This window comes from Stigmatopora argus, chromosome 4 (genome assembly GCF_051989625.1).
Source record: "Stigmatopora argus isolate UIUO_Sarg chromosome 4, RoL_Sarg_1.0, whole genome shotgun sequence".
In the NCBI taxonomy this organism is placed as follows: domain Eukaryota; kingdom Metazoa; phylum Chordata; class Actinopteri; order Syngnathiformes; family Syngnathidae; genus Stigmatopora; species Stigmatopora argus.
The window spans coordinates 12,858,406-12,871,446 of record NC_135390.1 but is presented as its reverse complement, the minus strand read 5'-3'; the positions used below and the strand labels follow the sequence as shown (position 1 = coordinate 12,871,446).

At 39.5% G+C, this 13,041-nt stretch overlaps 1 protein-coding gene and 1 long non-coding RNA gene across 2 annotated transcripts; both read right to left on the bottom strand.

Annotated features, from left to right (window-relative positions):
* Window positions 1–1,576: 1,576 nt before the first annotated feature.
* On the bottom strand, window positions 1,577–6,369 carry LOC144072755 (uncharacterized). The gene is made up of 2 exons (XR_013299926.1): window positions 6,049–6,369; window positions 1,577–3,986 (listed from the first exon to the last, which is right to left on the bottom strand). It is a non-coding gene; the product is annotated as an uncharacterized LOC144072755 (long non-coding RNA).
* A 1,979-nt stretch (window positions 6,370–8,348) lies between these two features.
* Window positions 8,349–10,912, bottom strand: LOC144073381 (chemerin-like receptor 1). Its single transcript, XM_077599142.1, has 2 exons — window positions 10,745–10,912; window positions 8,349–9,637 (listed from the first exon to the last, which is right to left on the bottom strand). The coding sequence occupies exon 2, from the start codon at window positions 9,624–9,626 to the stop codon at window positions 8,526–8,528; it is 1,101 nt and encodes a 366-aa protein (XP_077455268.1). The 5' UTR covers window positions 9,627–9,637; window positions 10,745–10,912; the 3' UTR covers window positions 8,349–8,525.
* Window positions 10,913–13,041: the final 2,129 nt, after the last annotated feature.

Here is a 13,041-nt window from a genome sequence, read left to right as displayed (position 1 = left end):
AGTCAAAAGTTGAACTTAATGGAAGCGGTGTGGCCCGTTACATTTGGAGAAGAAAAATGGCACAGCATTCCATCAAAAGAACACTATACCAACAGTAAAGCATGGTGGTGGCAGTGTGATGGTATGGGGCTGCTTTGCTGCCTCAGTACCAGGACGACTTGCTGTAATTGATGGAAGAATTAATTCTGCTGTCTACCAGCAAATTTTGAAGGAGAACATATGGCCCTCAGTTTGTGCGCTCAAACTTCAGCACTCTTGGGAGCATGCAGCATGACAATGATCCAAAGCACACCAGCAGGTCCACCTCTGAATGGCTAAAAAAACAATGTTAAGGTTTTGAAGTGACAGAGTCAAAGTTTGGATTTAAATCCTATTGAAATGTTGCGATGTGATCTGAAACGGGCTGTTCATGCTAGAAAACCCTCTAATATTGCAGGATCTAAAAATTTCTGCATGGAAGAGTGGGCCAAAATTCCTCCAGAGCATTGTGAAAGACTCATCACAAATTATCGTAAACACTTCATTTCAGTTATTGCTGCCAAAGGTGGCACAACCCTTTACAGTGGTACCTCGACATACGAGCACCCCGACATACGAGTAAAATTTCAAGCAAATAAATATCTCTAGATACGAGAAAAATTTCGAGGTACGAGAAAGCTAGGTGGCCAAGACATGAGAGGCTGTTTATCATTGTAGCGCACTGTCTTTTTTGCCGCATCTCTTTCATGTGTAACAGATATCTACGAGCACTCTACATTGCATTTTTTTTCAGTGTTTTTTTCCGTCACAGCACGAATGCCGGAGCGATCGCTAATACGAGTAGTATATATTACTTCTTGTTGGCTGCTCATAAGAACATCAGGAGCACTCGCTCACCCCGCAATTCCTCGTGTAATATCTCTGGTAGCAACTCCCTCTTTGTAATGTCTCTTTGTCAATTCTGTGACCTACTGGTGACTAAATCTCCAAAGAAACTATAGAATTAACTGCATCTCTCAGGTGGAATGTCCAATTTCCACCAGGTCACCACCTTTACCCGAGGCCAGTGAACCAGGTCCATTAATCACTGTGTCAATATTTTTATGTATATATGACGAACAGTGACTACTCACATAGAAACATACTGATTTGGTTTGGAGCCAACTGTTAAGAATGTATTCCAAATACCAGAGCAGTGGTTCTTAACCTGGGTTCAGTGAGTCGGTCTCAGGGGTTCGGTGGAGCCTATGCCGTGGAGGTCAAGACACATCGACTCATCACGTCTATTCACGATAACATGCGCCGCTTGACCATCACTGGCTGCAGATGATCCCATGACATTGCTTGGCCAATCAGTGCTGGAAGGAAATTATATATATCCTGAATTTGAAAAAAATATTTTATTTTACACTAAATTAGGGTTTGGTGATTGCGCATATGAAACTGGTAGTGTTCGGTAAATGCGCATATGAACAAGAGTCTACTGTTTTGTAGTTCTTGCCAAGAACATTTGCCCAAATAATTTTCTAGATATAGTAAATAATACAATTCTGGAAGGATGATTAAAAGAAGAAACTAAAAAGTAGACAAAATCCAGTAATTTCTCCTTATAATTTTAATTGGTGACCCAGAAAATTCACAAAGAAGATCCATCCTGTTTCATTCAAGACATGAGATAAAAAAGTACAAAAATTAAACTAAGAAAATGGGTTGTTTTGACTTTTGCATGGAAAGTAAGTCTTAATTTCTTCATCTATCCTAATGGATTTTTTTAGTAACCACAACATTAGACTGTTAGAGACAATCTTCACCAATAAGATTCGGACATTTAATTTAACATTTTGTATTAGCACTGTGGAACCATTTGGTAATTTTAAGAGCTTTTGTAAATGTTCTGATGTTCAATAAAAGAATCTTGTCATCACACCATAAAAAAATTGTATGATAGCCCGACCTATACTAAATGTCCTCAGACTATGCATTAAATGACATGCAAGAAAACACTCAACTCCATTCCTGGAAATAACAATACTTACAGGTCAAACATTATTTTCTTTGCCATGAGAAGTCTGATGTTGAAGAAACATCTCCAAGCAAGAGAATGTCTCGATGCACTCAGTGCATTCATAGACAACATTGGAGTTTCCTTTTTCATTTGGGGTGTAGCCCACCATGTCATTATCCTTAGTAGCGAGACCCTTCGCAGCCTTTCCATTTGTGTCAGTGCCATGGGATGATTGCTCCACATCCATTTTTTGCCAACCGCTTGGGTGATTCTTAAGGTGACGCTTAAGTAAGGAAGCGCTTATGAATTTAGCAGGACATATGGGACACTTATTGTGAAATCTTTTATGATGCCGCAAGTGACGTTTGTAAACATACGCCAGCCCAAATCTCTTGCCGCATTCTTGACACTTGTAGTTGACTCGGCCTGCTCTCTTTGTTCTCTTCCCGTTTCGATCTATTTCTGGTGCGGTCTGTTTATTTATTAAATTGTGTCTCTGTGCCCGGAATATCAAGTGCTTAAATCCTGGTTTATTTTGTAATTCAGCTGCGTGATTCATATTGAGATGCCTCGTAAGATCACAACGCTGGGAGAAATGCCGACCACAAAATGTGCATTTGTGCATAGTGCCCTTGTGGTATCTCATGTGTCTTGACAAACTACTCGAATGATTGAAGACACACTGACAAAGTTTACAGGAATATAGTTTTCCATTTGTACTCATTGCCCTTCTACGTCGAGCTTTAATGACATTTTGTGGCTTTTGGGGGAGGATTTCTTGATTCAGCTGATGTATGGGCTGATGTTCTTTAAGTGTGGTTAAATTTGGGAAACAATCCCCACATAAACCACATCTGTACGTTGTGACAGGTGTAGTGTCAATGTTGTTGCTCGTAATTTTATGGTTCATTTCAACATCGTTCTTAACCTCGGTGATGTTGCCATTACTGTAGCAGTTTTGAAGTAGTCTGTCATTATGATCTTTCGATTTCGCTACATATTTCGGTGCAAATGTAGCATTAGATGCTTTACCTTTACAATGGTGCTGTGCGTGAGTCTGAAAATCCGACATCCAAAAGAAATTTAAGTTGCATTTCCGACATGAATACATTTTGGGTAACTTATTTTCATCATTGGTCTCCGAATTTTCAGTAGTGGAAGTTGTATGACTTTCTTTTTGATGAGCGACCAAGGCAAATGCTTTGATGAATCGCTTTCCACAATAAGCGCAGGAAAGGAACCGTTCTCGTGCATGTCCTTGCAGGTGCGTCTCCAGCGCTTGGCGACCTTCAAAAATCTTGCAGCACAAAGTACACCTGTAGTTTTGCTCCAAGTTTCTATACTGATGGTGGCAATGTAAACTTTTCAAACTGTTGAATGATTTACAACATATTTCACAACGGTAGTCGACCTCGGGACGCTTTTTCCTTGCACTTTCCAAATCCAAGGGCTTCTGGTTATTTGCTTCTGGAATAGACCGTGGCCGTGGTTCGGGGGACAAAGATTTGGAGATGGGTGTGCTAGTTGGCAGTACTCCAGGCGATGGTGGTTTCACAGGGGAAAGAGACACTGAAAAGCCATTTAAAATGGCAAGTGTTCCGTTTTCTTGTAGCACGTATTCTCGAGGGACTTCAAATCCGTTCGACGAGCCATCAAAGGAAAATGATTCCAAAGGTCCATGACTGGTCATGTGGGCTAACACTTGAGGGTAATGAGTGAACCCTTCACCACACTCGGTGCAGATGAATGTACATGGATCGCCACCATATTGTGTTGAAGATACATTATTCATTGTTTTCTGTCTTTCCATGATGAAATGATGTGGTCCATGTGCTGAAGGCATCACTTATGAGACGCAGAGAAACTATCCAAAAACTCTGAAAACCAATTTCCATGAGGTGTTAAAAGGAAGTGTCCTCAGTCCCCCAATAAACATCAACCAAATGTATCCTTCAAAGCTGTGCATTCATTTCTGTACAGGTTGTCCATCTTCTAACAGTACCTAGAAGGAAAAAAAAGTTCACAATCAAAGTCACGATCAAATGATGACTAGCCTTTGTCCTTTTACCAAAATGGTCACTGATGTTGGATGTTAGGAGGTTTCATCTTGATCTCCATTTTTATTTTGCTGCAGTAATAGTTTTTGTAACAGAAATACGTATACATTTGTCACGCTGCCAAACTATTCGCATGCAACCCTCTTGCTTTGGTCAGACTCAATTGTATCTGACATTTTAGGCATCCGTGTAGAAACTCCCAAACGACTTTGGTTCTGCAACGAGTACTTACCTGGCGTTAAAAATAAATTTTATGCAGAAATGCAGACAGTTAACAAGTAAACTGACCATGCAAAACCAAAACGTTTTATTATAAACACATGAACATAACACCCTACTGTTAATCCTTTCTGGCTCTCCTTCCCTTGTGTCATCCAGATCTTTGTGATTGTCATCAACACTTGTCTGTGTATTTAAACCTCATGTCTTCGTCTGTCGAGGGTGTGATTATTTTCTGTCAGTCGTTATGTTGCCTGTCCTCGGTGTGCATCTCCCCGGCTGTGTGCTGCCCCTTTCAGTTTGTTTCTTTGTTAATTTCCCAGTTTTTTGTTTGAATGGTATTCTGTAGTTGTTTTCCCCATTAAACCTTACGTTTGTGCACCAGCACTTCCCTTGTCTGCCTACTTTCCTGCACGTGGATTCCACTCTGCAACCGAGGCAAATCATAACATAAGAATCGCATCCCCGACAGACAAAGACACAGGATTTAAATTCACAGACAGGGGTTGATGACAATCACAAACACCTGGGTGACACAGCAGAAAGGACACAGCAGGTGACACCCATGTACACTCACACAGGCAGGATACACAAGGAAAAACACAGCCAACCACCAAAACAGGCAACACAACCTATCAAGAGAGATAGAAAAAACTTAGTTGTGTGGGGAATGAGACGCCAATGGTTTTGTAATGATTCATCATCCATCTGGCTCGCTACATCGGTTAGTTAACCCTAGAATGGTAACCCTCTATTTCAAGGGTTACCTTTCACGCTTCTGAAATAGAGGGTTACCACTGTTACCGGGGAAAAAATGGGTCCTAAGCAAGACGGTGCAATGAAGGGTACCCATTTTCCCCCCGCTAACCATGGTAACCCTCTATTTCAGAAGCGTGAAAGGTAACCCCTGAAATAGAGGGTTACCATTCCAGGGTTAAGCAACGATCAAATTAAAGTGATCTAACAAAAGATCCAATGATCAGGAGCAAATAAAGGAGTGTGCATATTACTTGTCAAAGAATTCACAGATCTTATGTTGTTATTAACATTTTAAATTAATAAAAATGTTCTCAATCTGTTTGGCACTCTCTATTAGGCTTTGGTGGAAAAAAGCTTTATGTTAGTTAATGTGTATGGACAGGTGCTGCTCGGTCAAAATAAACACAGGAATCCAGATTAGCTTTTTTTAAAATGATTCAAGCCAATACCTTTAGGCTTTTAAAGTTCCCTGATCAAATATGACTGTAATGTGGGAATTAAGTAATGGTAAAATGCGGAATTACTTCATTTTATTTTGCTTGGACAGGTGTTCAGATCCTTTACCATATTTGTACTATTTAAAATTGCCCCGTGCACCAGAAAATACTTGAATATAAACCCACAAAATATATTTAATCGAGGGGATAAAAGGACTGGATTTATGACAAACATTTATTTTTGTAAACGTGAAAAATGATAGCATGGCGGATGAAAAAAATTGCAGCATTTAGAAACCGTAACACTGCCATATGGAGACTGGTGAACTCCCTTCAAATGCAGCCCAAACTCTTTGATCGCAACCTTTGTCCGACGTCCTTTCATACCTTAACGAAGACATGCGAACGGTTTGAAAGTCTACTCCTTATATGTGAAGCCTAGTCATGTACGCCATCATATTTCGAGGCTTTTGTCTCAGTTTGTTCTCAGGAGCTAAGCAACGTGAGCTACGGCCAGTACACTGTCAAATAACTAGTACATTTGAAATTAATGACGTCAACCAGCGAAATATTTGAACAACAAAACACTTACGGAGCCATCGATGACATTTGTGGTAAACAGTATGATAAGTGTATTTTCCCCAGAAATACAGCTCGCTGCTAGTTTACAGCTTCCTGCTGACAGGCCCGATTGAGCAAAGATCCTTTCTAGGTGTGAGATGACATAAATGACGTTGTTTTTAACACTGATGAAACTCCATTTTATTTTCGTTAAAGGATTTATATCAAGAATAATTGTTGCTGTTATGAGTATTTTCTTCTTATACAAACGGTTAATGACGCCCACGTTTTCACTTTCACATTGACGCCAGACACTGGTAGTAGTTTTAATTAACAACGGAATCTTCTCGCATGAAACATCTCTAACTTCGGTTTTCCCAAAATGGCGAACCGGGAAAACATTTCCCAACTTGTAAAGTAAATGTCCTTCTTTTGTCATGATTGCACTCTTACTGCTAATAATTAAAAAAAATATTCACACCAAAACGAACATTCTAACTTTTTTTATACGTTCTCAAAATGCAAACTTCATCTGCGGTTGCGCCTCAACAAAACCAGTAGCCTACAGGTTAAATTTTAACCTGTTAAAAGATGGTTTGTTAGTCATTTATAGTGGGATTTTATTTACAGTAAAATAGTAGAAATAGTTGCAAAATGGTGGGGCTTTTTTTCCAAATTATTTCAATATTAAACTCATAAATCATAACAATGTGTCATATTATAACAAGCTGACAATAAATTGAAGTTTACTGGAAAAGTGTATGAGTGTTGCACAACCGCCTCACACTTATGAGGTCAGGGGTTCAAGCCCAGACTGTGCGGAGTCTGCATGTTTCTCCCGTGCCTTCGTGTGTTTTCACCAGGTAGTCACATCCCTAAAACAAATACTATATAGCTTGGATTGTGAGTGTGAAAGTCAATTAGGACACTTGTTTCAAAGGGCTTCACAGATCTGCAATTGTCAGAAATGTACAACATTCACTCATCTGAATCGCCAAATGAGCAAAGAAATAAAAGAAAAACCAACAGAGGAAAATAGGAACCTTAGGGATGGGCCATGGATGAAAGATCCCCACCAGGATGTCAGGCAACCATGGATGTGGGCAACATTCACCAAGATGAATGATGCTATACACTCAAGCCGCCGGGCTGCCATGCTAGCTATTGAAGAATATGACATATTTTACTCATTCATTTTGTTGTAGCTGTTTCATTTTGATATATTACCACTGTGGGATTAAAACTCTTGTTCTTAACTCGATTACAATGAACAAAAGCTCTCTGTCTGAGTTTCTCCTTTGAGGTTGATTTCACGCTGTTACGAAGACAGATGGTGGGCTTCCAAAAGACAGTGGCAACAAGGTGCTATACAGAGGATGCAGACTTCAAAGAACAGCGGAGACGGAGACCTAGGACAATGTGGATTCCCAGCAGATACGGAGACCCCTCAAGACCGTCGTGGACCAGTCCGCATCTCATTAGAATCAGCGAATGAATATTCATTTTTGTATTACTATAACTGGGCAAACGCGGGTTTGGACTTTTGTCTTTCTCATCCTCCACTGATGCACGGCGACGCTCAGCTTGTTTACATATGGGAGGGGGACCCGGAGCTCTGTAAGGATCAATATCAGGAATAAATCATCTGTGGAGTAACTCGCAAACCCTCGTCTCCTTCCTTCGATGCTGAACACGCACAATTGTTAGACGGGACCAGACTGAGTTAAGGAATTAGGGATACGTGCTAAAACTGTACGTCTAACACTATACAATGATATACATTTAAAAAATAAAGTAGAAAGTCATTTTGGTTATGATGAAACACCAAACTTGCGGTCTCGGGAGAACAACGCTTCCTGATGACAAACCAAACCATTTGTGAAGAAAAAAATAATGCTGAAACTCATAAGCGGAAGCCACTCTTGCTACTAAGGTAAAAAGGTAGTTATAATAGGGGTGATCCTACTTCGCGATTTTTCAATTATTGCGGCCATGTCTGGTCTACATTAACGGCAATATTTGAGGGATTACTGTAGCCCTCTATATGTGACACCTACAGGTATACATCTATTGCATCAGGGCTGAAGTTCATTTTTGACATAGGACAAAAAAAACTGATTTAAATGTAAAAAGGCAGATAACTGGGGGCAAAATGGGTGCCCATGAAGTGACCGTGAGAAAAATGTGACAAAGACATGGTCAGATTCCAGGAGGCTATTCTCAGTGCTCAGGACCACCAATATTAATATGCATGGAATAACATTGTAGGGAGCAGATACTTTCATAATAAGGTCAAGTTAAATAAAATATGATATGAAGCTTCAACAGGAATACACACCATTTCTGATTTATGTTTTGCATGAAACAGTCACAGGTATTGCAAAAGGGGTGTAAGCACTTCAAAATTAAAACCCAAAAGCATTACAGAAAAAGGGGTGGATTAATGTTTTTCGTAAAATTATCATCTTTTGTATGTCGTGCAGTTTTCCTAAACTGAGAGGACTCCTTTTAAGTAGTTACATTGCTTTGACTGGTTTCAACTGTCTTTGTGTCCAAAGGAGCGTCTTCATCCCGGAAAGCATTCTGGAGTGCTTTCAAAATAGACTTGAAAGTTCTATCCTTAAAATCTTTTCCAATGAACACATAGAGCAACGGATTTAGGCAGCTATTGATATAAGCCAAGCTTGTGGCTATTGGACTCCCGATATTAACAATTTTTAGCAGTTGTATATTTCTGAACTTGAAACTGACTAATTCCATCAAAACAAGGATGTGAAATGGAGCCCAGCAAAGAAAAAAAACAATTACAATGGCAGCAATGATCTTGAACGTGCGACTTGATCGGCGAGCCAGGCTGGCGTTCTTTCTGATACGGTAGATGATGACAGCATAACAGGAGACAATGACGACGTAGGGGAAAGCAAAACTCAGCAGGAAACGAGTCACGGAAAGCGACTCTTGGCGAAACTGTCGAAGCTGAAATAACTCTTCGGTTAAGTCATCAGAAAATACAAAGTTGTTGAAGCAGACAATAACATCTTTTTTCTGGAACGACGGTCCTGTGTCCCGAAAGACAAAGTGTGGTATGCTTAAAATTAGGGCCAGTGCCCAAACGCACAGACTCACGTGGAAAGCCTTTTTGACTCTCCGGTGGTTCTGGGACCAAACGGGGAAGACCACGGCCACGCATCGGTCAATGCTGATGACCATTAGTATGTAAACACTGGCATACATGTTCAAGGCACTAACCGCGCTATTTATCTTACACATGAATTTCCCGAATGGCCAGTGGAATTCTAAAGCGGTGTACACCACGGTCATAGGAAGGAAGGCCGTGAAAAGGAAGTCAGCCACAGCAAGGTTGAGGAACCATACGGTGTTAACAGTTTTCTTCATCAGGAATCCTGTTACCCAGATAACCAAGCCATTTCCCAACACACCCAGGACAAAAGCCAGAGTGAAAATGACAATTGACATGATGTTAAAAGAATGAAACAACTGAGATAGGTCTTCGGATTCGTAGTCATAACCGTTGTTCGACTTGGTAACGTCTTCTCCGGTTGTTGTGGTTTTATTAATGGCGAAGCCATATGGAGCGGTGACCGCCATGGCGCAGAAACCTGCAAGAAGAAACCTCATTATTTCCCCCCCAGATGTAGTTTCACTTGATTGCAGTTTATAATTATGCTTTTCAAAGAACCACTAATCCATTATATATATAGAGTCAGACTATTTGTTCCCAGGGAGCAATTGACAAGGCACGTATAGAATACTAAGTTCATCAATTACGTAAAAACACAATATATTGTGGAACTTATAAATTTTAAAAAAGTAAACCCTGCATTGTGCAACATATTGCAAGTTCCTGTGTTGAAAAAATAAAGTGTTACATACTTCCTTATTTTGTTATTTTTATATCTAATTTTTATATCTAAACTCTTGGTGGCTTGGTGGTTTAGTGGTTAACGTGTCGGCTTAGTGGTTAACGTGTCGGCCTCACAGTTCTGGGGTCGAGAGTTTGATCCCAGGTCGGCCCTCACTGTGTGGAGTTTCCATGGGTGGGTTTTCGTAGGGTACTCCGGTTTCCTCCCACAATCCAAAAAACATGCATGGAGTTTGAGTGTGAATGGTTGTCTATCTCCTTGTGCCCTGCTATTGGTTGATTTATTACTTATTATTACATTTAACATCTATTGTCACCGCCGATGAAAAAGTAAAAAAAACATTTAATTAAAGTACAAATGTTCTGAAATGGAGCAAAAAGAAGACTATTCTTATTATAACCGTCGCTCTCAACAATAAATACATACAAAATATAACAAAATAGCTGTAAGCTAACGCAGACAGTCACATTCCTTTTGAATTCCTAAGAAAAAAATATATAAATAGATATAAAACAAAATAGCTGTTGCCCAATACAGTCAGTCACATTCCTTTTGAATTCCTAAGAAACAATTTAGATGATGCCGCAGCATGAAGCTAACATAAATGACGATTGTAACGAATAGTACACCTCTATTATTTGAATGTTACTTTAGCAGCACCCACACATAAAAAATAATTATGAAAGAAATTTGATGGGTAGTGTCATTCTGAAATGACTTCATACTAATCATGAATTTCCCTTTAATTAAACTAATGTAATAAAATAACTTTTGAATAATATTCCATATATTCAGTTGTAACAAACCAAATAAAACACAAATAAGAACATACAATTACTGTACCTTTCTTGAAGCTCACTTGTGTTGAAAATGCAGCTAAAGAAGAAGTTAAATGAGTCAATCAATGTGGTGACACATCAATTTCCGTGGTACAAATTGCCAAACCTTTTTTAAAAAGTATTCTTTGACTTAAAAATTGTATTAAAAGCTGGAAAAGGAAATTTGTGAGAAACAAAGCAAAGCGTTTGTCCCGTTACTGAAGCGCCGTTACCTCCAAAGCTTTTATTTTCCACTATCTCGAGCGATATCTAAACGCTCACATTTCCACAGCTATTATGCAACAGGTCTCTCACTCTGCCTCATCTCATGTCATTTAGTAGATTTAGTTGGCTTTTTTACTGCCTGTTTCATTGCCATGATCTTTCCCATATGCTCCCTATTACCTCCAGGTTTGCCATGCAAAAATCCAGCATTCCATTTAAACCTCCGTGTCCCTGGCAAGCTTTTCTCTGTGTGTCCATCCTCTTCAAACATGCAAGGCTTGTCCAATCATTTTGCTGCACAAAAATATCTCAACGTTCCAAGCAAAAGACAATCAAAGTGAAAACCCGTTATGTGTTTCAGCATGTTATCTGTTTTGTGTCTTGTTTGGAATCTTGATCCTTGGCGTTTGGTTAGACTAAATGGGATAAGTCCAGGTTATCCTGTCTAATGCCCTGCTTAAAAAAAATAATTACTGTAATTTCTTGTGCATAGGTTGCATAATTTCCCTTCAAAACCTGGCTTTCTTTGGTTCCTCTAAATAATTCCATTTACTGTCTTAGAGGCATCCATTTCCAAAATTGTGACTTTCTCTGATATTATTTCTGAAGGCGCTCTCTGAAATTGGCCCGGTGAAGCAAGTGGTTAGTTAGTCCGTTGGCCTCACAACTCTGGGGTCCTGGGTTCAAATCCAGGTCATGTTCAACTGTGTGAAGTTTGCATGTTCTCCTAGGGCCTGCGTGGGTTTACTCCGGGTACTCCAGTTTCCGCTCACATTCCAAAAACATGCATGGTAGGCTGATTGGACACTCTAAATTGCCCCTAGAGTATGCATGGTTGTCCTTTTTCTCCTTGTGCCCTGCGATTGGCTGGCCACTGATTCAGGGTGTACCCCGCCTCTAGCCTGGAGACAGCTAGGATTGGCTCCAGCACCCCCTGCCCCCCTGCGACACTAATGAGGATAAAGTGGATCCGAAAAAGAGACTCTCAGATTGGACAATACACCATTTTAAAATTGGAAAATGTTCATCAGTGTAATTATTTTGATCACTTACATGTCCTCATGAAATGTATCTATAATAATCATCATCTGTTTAAATTTATTTGAATGATAAATTATGTTTAGGCACAGCAACTCATTTGTACAAGGTACTCTGCCTGTAAAAGATGCTATTTTGCCCCCCAAAAAATCAGGACTTTTGCATTGGAGCTATTGTTGCTTGACAGGAGGTTTAAAAAATTTTTTGAATGCAATTTGAAAATTGAGGTGACTTAAGCAGATGTTGAGGGCGAGGTAGGCTTTGAGAGAGTTGTGGCAATATCCTGCTTCGTTTAGATCTGCAAAATTGGGTAATTGCTAGGTTTTGCTTGCGGCTACAAAGTGACATTTTTTTCTGAGATCACCAAGATTAGGAGAGTTTTGAGGTAAATGCAACGAGTGGTAACCATAGCGGTCAACGCGAATAAATTTAAATGAGCAAAAGAGAAAGAAAAAAAAAACAGTTAGAAACAATGATCAGAACTAGAAAGAGCAAAAGCACATATTTAAAAATTCGGAAAAGAGCGCGGATACTACGCTTTGCTGGAATCAATGAGAATTAGGTCACACCGCACATGTCCATGGTTGAGACCATGGAAAATTTTCTAAACTAATAATCATATGATAGACCTGGAGTTTTGGGTTCCTTTGGACAATTTAGACTGAAAAAAATAATCTTTCATACAGGAAAAACACTGCAAAGACATTTGACTAGTAGGAATCTGAGGGGACTTTATGATCCAATGTAACGCAAGACTTCAAGGGATCACTAGCAAACTCAAGGACACATAAAAAGCCGTACATAGCCTTAATAACATTAATTGTTAAATTTGGAGACAGAACTGTGTTTACATGAAGATTTATACTATACATTAAGCAGGCATCAGAAAATATTCACAAGTAAAAAGTGTCGCTTGCAACATAAAGTAATAAAACATGTATAGTAGTCTATCTAATGTTTTGCATAAACTGTACTCAACCTTGTTTCCTATGAAAGTATAAAAAAAGGCACAACAGTGCCTCTTGTTGGCTGAACACAAAACAAACAAACACAAAAAAG

Excerpts from the sequence above, each read along its gene's own strand:
- LOC144073381 (XM_077599142.1), bottom strand. The coding sequence starts at position 9,626 with ATGGCGGTCACCGCTCCATATGGCTTCGCCATTAATAAAACCACAACA.